Source organism: Aspergillus brasiliensis (assembly GCF_001889945.1).
Source record: "Aspergillus brasiliensis CBS 101740 unplaced genomic scaffold ASPBRscaffold_12, whole genome shotgun sequence".
Classification (NCBI taxonomy): domain Eukaryota; kingdom Fungi; phylum Ascomycota; class Eurotiomycetes; order Eurotiales; family Aspergillaceae; genus Aspergillus; species Aspergillus brasiliensis.
Genome location: NW_027137453.1, coordinates 285,498 through 299,257, shown reverse-complemented (window position 1 = coordinate 299,257; position 13,760 = coordinate 285,498). Strand labels below are relative to the sequence as shown.

The 13,760-nt window shown below is 51.9% G+C and overlaps 5 protein-coding genes across 5 annotated transcripts; 2 read left to right on the top strand and 3 right to left on the bottom strand.

The window, feature by feature from the left end:
- The first annotated feature begins 102 nt into the window (after positions 1–102).
- On the top strand, positions 103–2,422 carry ASPBRDRAFT_303204 (D-arabinono-1,4-lactone oxidase). The gene has a single exon (XM_067622764.1). The coding sequence runs from the start codon at positions 441–443 to the stop codon at positions 2,178–2,180; it is 1,740 nt and encodes a 579-aa protein (XP_067475735.1). The 5' UTR covers positions 103–440; the 3' UTR covers positions 2,181–2,422.
- A 425-nt stretch (positions 2,423–2,847) lies between these two features.
- ASPBRDRAFT_198920 (carnitine:acyl carnitine antiporter) lies at positions 2,848–4,056 on the bottom strand (the record flags this gene model as incomplete). The annotated part of the gene is made up of 5 exons (XM_067621259.1): positions 2,848–2,896; positions 2,956–3,569; positions 3,633–3,649; positions 3,710–3,758; positions 3,808–4,056. The coding sequence occupies 5 exons, from the start codon at positions 4,054–4,056 to the stop codon at positions 2,848–2,850; spliced, it is 978 nt and encodes a 325-aa protein (XP_067475734.1).
- A 982-nt stretch (positions 4,057–5,038) lies between these two features.
- Positions 5,039–6,768, bottom strand: ASPBRDRAFT_57866 (uncharacterized protein; the record flags this gene model as incomplete). Its single annotated transcript, XM_067627807.1, has 2 exons — positions 5,039–6,522; positions 6,585–6,768. The coding sequence occupies 2 exons, from the start codon at positions 6,766–6,768 to the stop codon at positions 5,039–5,041; spliced, it is 1,668 nt and encodes a 555-aa protein (XP_067475733.1).
- Positions 6,769–8,170: 1,402 nt separating this feature from the next.
- ASPBRDRAFT_198918 (CCDC90 family protein) lies at positions 8,171–9,254 on the bottom strand (the record flags this gene model as incomplete). Its single annotated transcript, XM_067621258.1, has 3 exons — positions 8,171–8,228; positions 8,281–8,614; positions 8,717–9,254. The coding sequence occupies 3 exons, from the start codon at positions 9,252–9,254 to the stop codon at positions 8,171–8,173; spliced, it is 930 nt and encodes a 309-aa protein (XP_067475732.1).
- A 1,334-nt stretch (positions 9,255–10,588) lies between these two features.
- Positions 10,589–12,078, top strand: ASPBRDRAFT_209732 (uncharacterized protein; the record flags this gene model as incomplete). Its single annotated transcript, XM_067621874.1, has 3 exons — positions 10,589–10,997; positions 11,063–11,851; positions 11,913–12,078. The coding sequence occupies 3 exons, from the start codon at positions 10,589–10,591 to the stop codon at positions 11,969–11,971; spliced, it is 1,257 nt and encodes a 418-aa protein (XP_067475731.1). The 3' UTR covers positions 11,972–12,078.
- Positions 12,079–13,760: the final 1,682 nt, after the last annotated feature.

The window sequence follows — 13,760 nt, the reverse complement described above, 5'->3', positions numbered from 1 at the left end:
GACCAGAGTGTCCCGCCAGGCGGCAATGATCCATGCGAAGGCGCTCAAGCAAGGAGGTAATTGCATCATTACTGGCTACAGATGATGCCAGCCGGATTATCCGTCAACCCGACACTCGGCCCCGCATTCTGCCGGCCGCCGATTGCCTCAGGCAGCGTCTGCCGCCTTTTCCCGGTTCACGCCAACAATCGCTGCTCTTCTGACAGCCGAAATTGTTAGTTACTACTTAACTACTTGGTAGTGCTACGAATCACTGCCATCTCGTGCATCTCTCACCCTGCTTCCTTCCTTCATCATGCCGTGATTGATCGCATACCGATCGTCCCTCTTCCCCCTTACCGCGTCCGAAATTCAATCTACGGAATCCTGCCCCTCGACCGCCGATCCGACCTGTCAGATTGCATCGTGCAGTTACTCGTGCAGCGACGGGAATCACCAATATGGACCCCGCCATCCTGCGCGAACTCTCGCGCATCGACCCTGTGGTTCCTTTCCGCGCAACCACCCATCACCTCCATCATACTTGGGCGCAGACCTTCTACTCGCGTCCCGAACTTTACGTGCGCCCGCAGTCGATCGAGGAAATCCGAAAGCTGGTCAACCTCGCTCGCCATTGTCGGCGTCGTCTGGTCACTGTGGGCAGTGGCCACTCTCCCTCCGATCTGACCTGCACCTCGTCCTGGCTCATCAATTTGGATGATTTCAATCGGGTCTTGGAGGTTTCGCCGGAGACCGGTGTGGTGACCGTCCAGGCGGGCATTCGCTTGAGAGACTTGGGTGCACAGCTGGAGCAACATGGCTTGACGCTGTCTAACTTGGGGAGTATTGATAGTCAGTCGGTCGCGGGGGTGATCTCCACGGGTACCCATGGAAGCTCTCTCCAGCATGGCTTGATCTCCGAGTGTATCGTATCGCTGACTCTCATGCTGGCTAATGGGCAGCTGGTGCGGTGTAGCGCGACCAGTAACCCGTCGCTCTTCCGGGCTGCGCTGATCTCTCTGGGTGCCCTCGGTATCATCGTCGAGGTCACGCTGCAGGCGGAGCCAGTGTTCAAGGTGGCCTGGCGACAGACACGACGGAAGCTGTCGAGTGTGCTGGCCGATTGGTCATCTGGGTTGTGGACCTCACATGAATTTGTTCGTGTATGGTGGATGCCCTATGAGAAGAGTGCGGTTGTCTGGCACGCCGACAAGACCAACCTCCCGCTGCGGGACCCGCCCAAGTCTTTCTATGGAGAGACACTCGGTTACCATGTCTACCATAATCTGTTGGCCCTGGCGAACTACTTCCCTCGTATCCTTCCGTGGGTGGAATGGCTGGTCTTTGGTTTGCAGTACGGTTTCAAGCCGGAAGCCATCGTGACGGAGGCGGTCGAACCAGCCCGCTCAGGTCTCCTCATGAATTGTCTGTACTCGCAGTTTGTTAATGAATGGGCACTTCCGCTCGAGAAGGGCCCCGAAGCCATCACTCGTCTGTCCGCCTGGTTGAATGGAGATCTCGAAACAGCGCGTATCCCTTTCCCCGTCGACGGCTTGTGGGTGCATTGCCCCATCGAAGTCAGAGTCGCGGACTCTACTTACAACAAGACACCCCGTCCGTTCCTAGACCCTACCTCTTCCAGCGGACCGACCCTGTATCTCAATGCGACGCTCTATCGCCCGTACCATCGGGATCCCCCTTGCACGGAACGTTATTACGAGGCGTTCGAGTGGCTTATGCGCGAAATGGGCGCAAGACCGCATTGGGCCAAGAATTTCCAGACGACGAGGGAGGAACTGAAAACGCTGTATGGAGAGGATATGACGGAATGGTTGAAAGTGCGCCAGGATGTGGACCCGGACGGCATGTTCCTTGGTGAATGGCACTACCGAAACCTCGCCTTGCCAGGTACTGAGGCCGAGTCACCTGCTACCGGACCGGCTGTCCTTCCGCTTCTCGAGCGCGAAAAGACTCGTCGGAAGGCAGACTTCCGGGGATCTGGCGACGGCATGGAGTGGATTGGAGACCAGCAATGGCAAGGCAAGCAGGGCCGACAGGCTGCTGCTTTCGTTCCCGCGCTAGGAATTGAGAAGATCCCAGTTTCATCAGAGGGGACTAGTCTCAGTCCTCCTACCACAGCAACCAGTGAAGAGAGCTTTGATCTTCTGGCGGCCGGAGAGGCTAGTGTTATCCTTCCTTAATCTGGCGCCTGAGGTTTAGCCAAAAATAAACGAAAATGGACGCGCCTCCCACTTTGTGTGGGGAGATTTACGTTGGCCGGCCATGAATTCATGTGACCATGTACCTTTATTGTTCACTGTTTTTCTCTTATATTCAGGTTCCTTCTCCTTTTATATATGATTTCTCTTGACTCTATCGTTCAATAAAATCAAAGTCTTATTACTATACCTGATCGAGCCCGCTAAATAAGACGCTATCTACTACTATGCACGAGTTTCGTCGTCTGAAGGAAATATCGCCCCGAACGCCGGAGGCGCTAGATATATTCTTGAAAGGTCCGGGTACTAGTAGTAGTAGTCGTGATAATCTACGAGAAGCGAAGGCACCGATTCTGATGATGCTGAACAGGCATGGGCCAGGCCAGGCTGTACAACTCTAATAGTAGTCTAATGATCGAGCAAAGATACTTAGTAGCGATATTCTCTACAGTACTAGAATAATGCATGTTCCTAGCACGAGTACAGACAAAACAGAAACTGTCTAGTCTAAATCCAAGCGAAAAAACAGAAGATATCCAGGCTTGCAAAATGCTTCCCACGCAAGGACGAAACGACGAACGCCACAATAAACATCGACATAAACCGATAGACTTACACCACCGTACCTGCAGCGCGCAATGCTTCGGTTTTAGTCGAAGAGCTTCGTCATGAACTGGTGAGCTAGCTCAACACCCGCACTGTTTGATATATTAGCAACGACAGTCCTAGAACATGTCAGGGTAGAAAGATGACATACAAAGTAGCGGCATTGGCGGGAACGGCTCTGGCCAAGGCAGGTCCAAATCCAGGGAAGAAAGCCTTGAAGCCACCGTTGGCGTAGACGGTGCGAATCGTGCCGCCGATCGTGGGACGGCCCGGGGCGCTCTGTAGACGGGACTTGATGGTATCAACGGGGAAGACAGGGATCCACATGGCGATACCGGCAGCACCACCGGCTGCCAGGACGGCTGGCATGGACAACTGGCCAGTGACGTTGCCTTGCGCGTCCTTGGGGGTCAAAGTGCGCTTGATGTACTCATAGGCGGCGAAGTATGCAGCAGAGCCAGGACCGTCACGAGCGAGAGTCATTGCGCTACCACGGAACACACTGCGAATACCACCCTCCTGGTATAGCTGCCGAACCACATCCAGACCGCCAGAGTACTTGGGCTTCTGACCCGGAGGCGGGGGGTTCTGACCCTGGATCTGAAGCAGCACCTTGACGCGCTCAAAGGGGGCCGTGATCAAAGTCATGGGAATGGCAGAGAAGAAACCAGCAGCCGAGATCTGGCCGATGGTGTATTGAGGGGTGTTGTTCTCCACGCGCACTTCCGACAGTTTGCCGACGAGCGTTTTACCGACATCATAACCCTATGGGCTTGTCAGCCATTTGCGCCAAAAGGGATTCCCATTTCGCAAAACTTGTAGACATACCCAGAAACTGACAGCGACTGCAGTATGCGCGCGCATTGTTAGTAGTTATGGTGAGAAAGAAGAGGAGAGAAGCTTACACATGGGCGTGACTCCCACCAGGGGAGCAGAGACACCGGCATATAGTCCCTATTCCCGATCAGCCATTGCGCCAACGCTAGCGATTAAGATTACTTACTCGAGCGAGACCCTCCCGGGCCACAGTCCGCTTCACAACATCAATGGCACCCGAATAGACGCCCTTCTCTGCCGTCTGCAGGCGCACCTTCACCAGATCAAAAGGATGTCCGACAACAACGGCGCACACACCACCGGCAGCACCAGCCGCAAGTGAGCGGATCTGCGCAATAGTCTGATTAACAGGCTTGGGCTCCGGGGCACTGATGCCCTCTGGAATTGATTCGGCGGCGGAGGGAGAAGTGGTCATGGTGGCGGGGATAAAGTACACGGAGCGGGGGGAGAAAAGGCGGGGAGGAGGTTGGAGTAGGAGTTTGTGGTCCCCTGGGCGCTTTAGCAAGATGCAAGAAGCGACGGCTTTGGAAAATGAAAGAAATAAATCTAGAGTAAGTATGAAGAGGATAGTTTTGAAAAGAAGAACTACGGACCCGGATTGAAAGCAGCGGGGGGAAGAAAAAGAAGAAGAAAAGCAAGCTCCCCCCATGCGACGGTCACGCTCCATCCGGCCGACCAGCAAGGCATTGGGCTACCCCGGACCTCGGCTCGGCGCGGATCAACCCTGAATCCGACTTAGGCACGGGGCCCCATTCACCGCAGATAACAGAGACGCTACATACATAACAGCACAATATCCCCGGTTACGAAACAAATAAAGAAAGTAAGTCCATAAGTTATCCCCTTTACGGTGCAACAAATCACGCCAGTCGCCCAATCTTACGCCTCTATTACGCCTGGTGAAATAGCAGTAATCACAACAAAGGCCGTGACAAGCAAAGCGGCCGCTACCAATGCAGTCAATGCAACACTACTTACTTACCACGGCTGGCCGGAACCTTGCTCCAGATCTATCTGCCAGCCGGCTAACTATACCAGTGGCGCGGCTCTTCCGAGCCACATGAGTGATTCTGCTGACCGGGATGCCGTGCAGCCGTGTTATTTGACCGGAAGGTTCATCGAATCCGAAGGAGTAGAGAGTACTAGTCTCGCCGGTGTAGTTATCACATGGGACAATCTTGCCTTGTGCTCCGCGGCTAAGCGGTCAGTCGGGTTGGCTGGTGCCTCAGGCCAACTAAACCAAACAGCGTCCTACGGTCGGATCCGCACGTGTTTACATGTTGTTACCAGACAATCGACGATGTTTTGATACTATACACAAGATGCATTTCTCGGATTACAAAATCCAGTTGTATGTTCCCAACTTCATCTACTCTGAGTATAGCACTGCATGCCTTCTAGCTGTCAGTATCCGATGAAACCGTACCATTTACCGCACGGACATTCCGAGAGTACTGAACGCCGCCGGCATTGCTGGCAAAGACATCCGTCGTTTCCCCATACGAGACCGAGCTCTCATCATCCGAGGGTTCAAAATAATATGCTGTCCCATATTGTTGGGTATGCAGATCTAAGGGCCCAGAGGTGAACGTATAAGTCGAGACCCCGAGCCCCCCAGTCGACGCGATATCCAGACCTCTGCGGATCCAGGCACTGATGGACAGACCATCTTCGAGTCCGTACGTCGTGTTACAGATAAGAGGATACTCGAACGTGACCTCGTTGGTAGTTTTGTCCCCAGTAAGTTGAGCGATCGTGTTCGAGCCGAAGGTTTGCTGATTGTTTTTCTGGCTCAGCCCTTGCTGGTTCAGATATCCATAGTTCGAGTATGAGAGGTTCTGACTCCAGGAGTATTCGGACGACTTCACTGTGAGTGTTCTTTCCGCCACGACAGAGTAGGACAACGTTTCGTTCGTCCCGTTCGAACTCCGGACGAGATCCCGCGTAACAGCGAATGTTGGCGCGGGGGCGTTCACCTCGGGCGCTTGGCCGGTCGTGGTTTGGGACCCAGAGTCGTCGCCGTCGTCGTCCAAATAAAGGAAGATCGTGCCGGTGACCACCCAGTAGGAGCCCACTGTGTCGCTGAAAGTGGCTGTGCCGTCAGCTGAGACACTCAGGCCCGTAACCCTGATTTCGAATGAATGAGACTGGTTATCCTTGAGCCAGGGCAGGAAGGGTGTGATATCGATTTCCGGTTGGCGTAGATCAAACGCGTCAATCCCCACAATGGGACGCCAGAATCCGGGCGCGACACCGCCGGTGAAGATGATGGGAAACGGCCAGTCCACGCCAGCAAGGACGCCGTCGATGTAGAGCTGGACTTCACGGAAAGGAGAGTACCCGTACAGCTCCCCAATGGTGTTGTCGAAGGTCCACTCATCGGCAGAGAGAACATTGGACCACCAGAATTCTTCCTCGGACTGACCACATGCCGAAATGGACACTACTGCACGGGATGCAGTCGGAGGGATCTGGTATAGCACCGTGGCGTTGTCCGATGGAAGCTCGAAGTCACTTGATGCATTCTGTGCCGATTTGCGCGCGGATATTGGAAGAATAACATCTGGGGTCCTGACGTTGCCCTCATACGAGAAAGTCGCCGTTAGGGTAGTATTGAAAGATCCAGTGTAGACATCGGTAATGATGTTTCCGAGATCGAAGATCAACTTCTGCTTTTCTCTCCACAGTACGTTGAACTGAGACATGTCTTTGATGTACGTCCAGATGATTCCGTTGGTCGTTGGCTCGGCGGTTGATGTTCGGAACACCTCTGTGTCCCCTAAGTACATGAGCGCCAGACGATCGTACTGTCTGCCTCGAGAAGTGACAGTAAAGTTGATGCGAACGGTATCGAAGGTACAATTTGGTGGCTCGTAGATCCCTGGTCCATATTCAGCTTGTGAACGGATGGGATCATCTGTCCAGGCACAGTTGCTCTCTTACCGACGTATGGTTCCCCATAGCTGTAGCCGAATACATGGTCCATCAGCAGGATCTCCTCATTGCACCCCACGCTGCCATGGCCTGTGGGGACTGGCTGGTATACCTCGAACACCTCTAGAAGAGCCCACACTGGGGAAAATAGTAGAGACACTAGGTAGAATGCCGTACAGAAGGAGACCAGCATGATTGCGGCTATTCCTGCAGGATGGGATCTACTCCGATCGGTCCGTTCTGCTCGTCTGCGTTTCTAAAAGACACTCTCTTCTGATTTGGGGGACGAGGTGATTCAATACTGCTCAGTTGATGTTGGTACTATGTGAAAAGTACATGTAGGCGACGCCAGTATGTGCTGTAAACCCTTGACAAAGCCCCGTTGCATAAGAGAGATGCACTAAATGCTAGCAGGGCCCAAAGCAGATATGGTGAAGACGCCTGTGAGTGAGTGCAGTACAACTTTCATTGTTGATCCCCCAGGGGGTCGGGAAAGGTATTTAGATGAGTCCATGGTGCATGATACATTAGTAAATTAGCTGCGTTCTCTAGGGCCATTTGTTTCCGAAATGGTCGTGCTCTGCATGCGAGGTTCCCTTGAGTTTGCGTCTAATCCACGGCATGCAGATAGGCCGGATGGTCATGGATCAAACCATGGCAGTTCTGACGATATTGATGGCATCATACGCGCAATCAAGCACAGTGCTATGGGGTGATGCATCACCAGTGACACTTGAAGACCGGTGCTAATTTGAATCAAGCATTCTTGTTGGTCATCTGTCAGGGGGACCAGGATAGCAATTACCCCTGGTTCTTGCTTGTGAGCCGGAGATAAGCTGCAGAGCGAGATGAAATGCCATTGGAGCAGCGTGGACGCGAGGAATGGACTATTGAAGAGTGGGTCGAGAGAATCTGCAGTGGCATTCACCATTCACACTTTACAGAAGCGAAAGGAGCATGCCGGGCCAATCATTGCCGGATTGTAGATGAGCGTATCTTCCCCCTCTTTTTAACCCCCGACGGACCCCGTCGGCCCTCTGAATATTACTTGGTTTGTATGCCTCTTCAAATGAACTAAAGGCTCTTTCCTCCGCCCCCTTCATTTCCCTTATCACCGAGATCGCACGGTTCATTGTCCCCCTGCTTCTGCAGGAGATATCTAGGCGAGCAGCCGATCCAGTGCAGACTTCGCCAGCTAGTGGTACTTGCCAGACGGAGGTCCGGAAACAAGGAATAATGACTGAATACGTGTTGCGGAGCCACATGCTATCACTTCGCGTCTTGATCCATTCATCTATGCTGGCAGCACTTCCGCGGGCCGCAGGCTAGATAGGAGTCCCATCCCACAATGTATCTGTTCTACCTCGGAAGAAAACAGAGAATAATGATTACAGAAATAACCGCATCGCTAATGAGACAAAAAAAAAAGAAGAAAAAGAAATATAATGACAGTCGCCTGTTCCTAGTCCCGCCACTTTTCAGCGGTAAGGAGACATAGTGGAGAGTTAATATACGAGAAATCGGTCGCTTTGAAGGCCACAGGGCATGCTCATCCGGCTTCTTTGGTTGAAGAGCCCACTTGACACTTGACGGGTTCACATGAAAAGACGCCAAGCACCAAGAATCAGAGCAGCGGTACCAGTGCATACACCCCTAGAGAAGATCTGTTAGCATTAGATTTGGTGGCATCTCAGGTGCCGCTTACATGAGCCATTGTAACGTGGAGAACTTGACAGCCTCGACACGCTCTCTCAACCCAGCCACCTCCTGCTCAATGCGCGTTTCGGTCTCCTTTATACGCATTTCTTGGCCGTTGGCTTCTTCCCGGATACGACCTTTCTCCAGATTTAGATCGAGACGCACGGACGCCTGCGTGCGACCGATCTCGTCGCGTAGACGCGAGTTGAGTTTGGCGAGATCCGCGGCGATCTTTTCGTGCGACGAGCGAGTCAATTGCGCTTCGGTAGAATCTGCGTTGAGGAGCTCGGAGCGGAGTTTGGCAAAGTCGACTTTCTGTGTATAGGCCGATCGTTCCGTATCTGTAGAGATGGACTTAGAATCTAGATCCTCTTGGGGATAGCATGCATGGGGTTGAAGACTACCCCGGGCGCAGAAACGCATAGATCACAGGGGCGACTAACCTTCCCGAAGCACCATTGTCCGAGTCAAGTTCTGGATAGACTCCTGAATGACGTCGTTCAGGACCCGCATCATGGCAACCGCCTGCTCTTCGCTAAACCCCTCATCTTTCAATCGCTGAACAAATTTCAACGTATCAAAGTGATGGTCGCGTTGGCGCGGAGCAGACGCATGGAACGCTCTCCGAGCAGAATTAAAGGTAGCAACATAGACACCATTATGCCGGATGGGGTTCCCGAGGGGGGCAGCTGGTCGGCTGGTCGGCTTGGCTGCGGAAGGAAACCGTCTTGCGATCGATGATGTGCCCACCTCGCGGGATGCGGCGGGGAATGTTAGGGGCGCAGCGGAACGGGAAGTTGAGGTATGCAGTTGTCGTCCCACCGAAATCCAGCTCCGTACAATATGTTGCTTCTGTTGGCGCTTCGCTGGTAGGGCGGTAGTCTGGGGAGAAGTGAAAGTCGTGCGGGCAGAGGAGCCGTTCCAAGTCAGACGGGGAATGAGGGAACGGGGCACCTCGGTCACAGTTTTCTGGGGCGCCATGGCTCTCGGCTACTAAAGGCGTGAGCCAGACAGTGAGGGGTAGAGTATGAAATGAGATTCAGCAGGAGGCCGTGAGAGATATCCAGGTGAACGAGTTGATGATTGATGGTAGATGACGCATCGTTCGAGTTGTGAAAGTAACGAAAGTAACTCCGCGAGGTCCAACATTCTGCCACTCCCCTCACCGCCCAGTTCAGACTATGCCGTTCCTGGCAAACGCCCATCATAGTCAAGAGTTTCACGATTCTAGACCACGATGAGATTTATAGCAGGATTCACGGGTAATAGTAGGGAGTGAAAAGGACTGTAGACTTCTGAAGAGGGAACAATAGACTGGCCGAGCTAGAGAGCCGCACCGAGCCCTTTGCAATGATTGCGATTGAACTAGACCGGGAGACAGCCCAAGAATGTGTCAAGACCATAACTAACTAGTTAGTTACTGTACAGGCCCATCATCTCGGGACGCCTCAGGAGTCAGGACAAAAGCCTCCTGGCTCCACAATCTTTCCCCGGAGATATTGACCTCTTTTCGCTACTTCACTCTTTACTACTTCCCCACCTTTCTAACCATCAATTCAACATATCTCTTTGTACTATAATCTTTACTTCCTCACCTCTAGTTAGGCATCAATTCAATATATCTTTTTCAACTAGTACATTCTTTGCTTCCTCACCTCCCTAAATATCATTCCGATCCACCTCTTTTCCTTGCCTCAATCTCTGCTTCCTTATCATCCTGAGCATAGATTCAGCGCGCCTTCTTTCGCTACTTCAACCTTCGCTCGAAGAGACTAGCTGAATCAGGAGCTCCACCGGCTTGCAACACAGCGGATACACATAGTCTCGACTCCAGCGAGACAGCTGCAAAGGCAGCAGCCAAACCACCAACACCACAGCCACACACCTATTCAAGGCCCCGTACGCCTCAAAGAACGCAGACATTTGTAACACTCCGAACGGAGGGCTCATTCGAACATGAAAAGCAGAGCCTCTCTGTGCCTTTTGCTCATGTACCGCAACGCGCTCGTGTTTGCGATACATCGACTCTTGGCGGCCGCCGGCTTTGCTAGCACCACCACAAGAACAATTTACTGAAGACAGCCCTGGCGCAGAGATATCCCACTGGACAAAGCACATCCGTCCACGCCCGCCGCTGCTTACCAGGTCAGGCATTTATCGCACCCCATTAAGCGAGCACCCACTTTGCACGTATTTCGCACATTCTGCACATTGCTACGGAGTACGACCTTTAGCATCCAACGCTCAAAATGGCGCAGTGGCCGGTAATAGAGAATGGCAGCTCCAACTCCAACTTCACTCAAGTATTCCATTTTATGGCCCACTGCGAGACGGTCATCCAGCTCGTGAGAACTCACCCGGAGCAGAAGGCAAAGGCCGCCTGGGTTGAGTCGTTCGCCCAGCAGGCCCTGCGGCTAGTGACCCTACTCGCGGACAAGGTCCTGACCTGGCAACCTCTAACAGTCAAGCCGGAGGACACCTCAGAAACATCATCATCAATGACTCCGGGAGCCAGGCAGGTCCTACGCTGGATGCAGGCAATACCTGACTCTGCTGCCAAAACCCCCCAATCCCTGTCTTCATCCGCACCCGCGTCGCACGCGCAAGACAAATATATGATTCGTGTCTCATGGCGCGCGCGCACAGCCCCTATAGGGGCACCCCCAAATCAGCGGTCCGTGAAGGGATACAAAGCCTCCTCAACCAGTGCTCTACAGCAGTGTCGTCCGTCAGAATTACCTCTGCTAAGGTGCTCCGGGGCGGAGACGTTAATCTCTTTACACGGACAGCCGCGGAGCGGGAAAGGCTTGTGTACAATGCCACTGCCTGGCTCCCACTTCTGCCCAACAGCGACCGCGCTCGCATTCGCGTTATCGATCGTCAGTATGCAATCCTTGCCGATAGTGTTCCTACCACTTTCCTTCCTTCCCCAGAGGCAGCAGAGCAACTCAAGGAGGACCTGCAGCTGGACGATCCAAGCATCGCGGCGCAAAAGGTTAACCGAAAAGAGGCCGAAGAAGCCAAGAAAGCGGAGCTGGAGAAGATGGAGGCTGCGGGGGCGGATCCACCTGGCCGATGCCCGAAGTGTGGGGAAGATCACTGGCTCTCGAAGTGCCCGTACCCCAAAGAATACAAGCCGGAGAAGGCAAAGCGCAAGAGAGACGATTTCACCGAAGGTCCCACCATTCCCCTTTCACCCAACAAAAGGGACCGAAAGAAAGCAAAGACGGACCTACCGGACCTAACACAGACGGTGGCCGGTACGACGATAGAATGGCGACAACCCGGTGCCGTGACAGACAACAACTCAAACACCGGTACTCTGTCAAGATTGCCGCCAACCCGTCAAACGACGGCGGAAACCAGAGTGGGTTATGACGCCATGGACGCGGAGACTTACGGAGACGGCACCTGGTGTGTCCTAAGGATACCACCGCAAGCCCCGGCCATTGGCCTCGCCCAAATTGTACCTATGACAAAGTCGATGATCCAGGTAATCAACCCCAACGACCACCGAGTACCCGTAAAGGCGGAGCCCCGGGGGAAGCGTTTGTGGCTTATTCAACTTCACGACACGAGTATGGCGGAAGCACTAATAGGCAGGGTGGGGAGGATTCTAGTGAAAGGGATGGAGTACAGGATCCTGGTGGACCGATACTTCACGAGGCACAGAGGAAGGGGCGTTTTACCAAATGTAAACCTCTGATAAAATTGAACTCTTGAAAAAGGCTTGTTACATCCAACTGTAGGTCGATTAGAAGTTCTGTCCACGATTCGTCAATCGCAACAGTCGGTGCAGATGGAGGACGTAGATATTCATTCAGTTCCATCCATATCCTTAAACCTGATCGAGCCCGCTATGTAGATGCTAGCTTATGCAGGTGCTTCTCACCGTCTGAAGCCAGAATATGGTCCTGGACGCCGTCAAATCCCTCAAACGCGCAGTAGATACATGAACCAACGCATGCTGCGGCGTAAAACCAGTTATTGTCTCAACAAATACAAATTCAATGATAAAAGCAAATCAAGTTCATATACAACAATATAGATATTTAACTGAGTATTGTATCAGTTCTCCAGTATTACTACTGGCTGACTAGTAGTTGTCTGCGAGCTGCCATGATCGTCTGCTGTTCTTCATATATATTCCCCCTGACAAGGTGCTTGTTCCTTTTGACATGTGCATTTTTCCCCGGGTGCCTCTGAGGATCTGACCCCTGATAACCCTCACATTCAGCTAGGAAGCTTACAAATAATGCGCGTTCTGAGTCTGCGGACTCGGAATTCTAGTCTTATACTAGAGCAGCCTAGCGGTATGAGTTCTAACAAGAATCCTCTGGTGTATACACAAGGCTGGACATAGTATGGGTATGTTGTATGGGGGGTGGGTGTATACTATATATATGAATGTATCTAGCGGCCTACTAGTATAGTTTGTAGTTAGTATATATTGTTACTACATGCATGTGCACAACGGCATCCTCTCCTGTCCCATTCTACACGTGGCATGCCTTTGGGCCTGATCCAGCCCGCCAACACACGCAGCACAGTCTCACTGCCGCGTACCCCCTCCCTGCCAGCATAACCAAAGATCCCATCCTAGAGTCCCCTCCAACCGCCTGACACTGCCAGACCTCTCAGTAGAGGATATGCATGACACAAATCTAGCCAAGGGCGGGCTAATACTCAGTAACTTATAACAATAAGATTATTTAACTGTATATATGATGTATTCAATTACTTTAGTCATCTACAGAGATCACCATATAGGATAATATTACAATCTACTAGCCAGCTTCCAGAGGCTTCTCTCTAGGAAATGTCACAAGCTTGCTAAAACATATAGCGGGGAGGCCTATTCACAACCAATTTAAAAATACAAGGTATCATTACCACGTTTCAGTATAGAGTCTGACTTAGAGGCAGTCAACCATTATCCAGTCGACAGTAGTGTCGCGGCACTACCTGATCAAACAGTCACAATGCCTGAATATATAAATTAGGTGTTCTTCTCATATTGAATTATATTATGCCACAGGCTCCATGCCTGGTAGTGTCCTTCCTTCCAAACTTATTAAGTTTCAGCTTTGCAACCATACGCTCCAGAACCCAAAAGCTTTGAGTTCGTGTAAAATACTGAATGGAGGATAATAGAAACACGGTGCAATCTCTAGTCAGTATAGTTAATAGTTAACTATACTATAATGGTATCTGATTATAATTAATCTCATGACTTTCATTCCCTTAAGTAATGAAACCATGCTTGGCAAATACTTTCAGAGGAAGTTAGTCTTCAGCAAATCCAAGAATTTCACCTCTGACAGCTGAATACTGACGCCCCCGACTATCCCTATTAATCATTACGGCGGTCCTAGAAACCAACAAAATAGAACCGCACGTCCTATTCTATTATTCCATGCTAATGTATTCGAGCAAAGGCCTGCTTTGAACCTAGACATCACAATAAGGTTTAGAATAAGCATGCTA

What these genes read in the sequence shown, in the direction of transcription:
- ASPBRDRAFT_303204 (XM_067622764.1), top strand. Translation starts at nt 441, where the DNA reads ATGGACCCCGCCATCCTGCGCGAACTCTCGCGCATCGACCCTGTGGTT.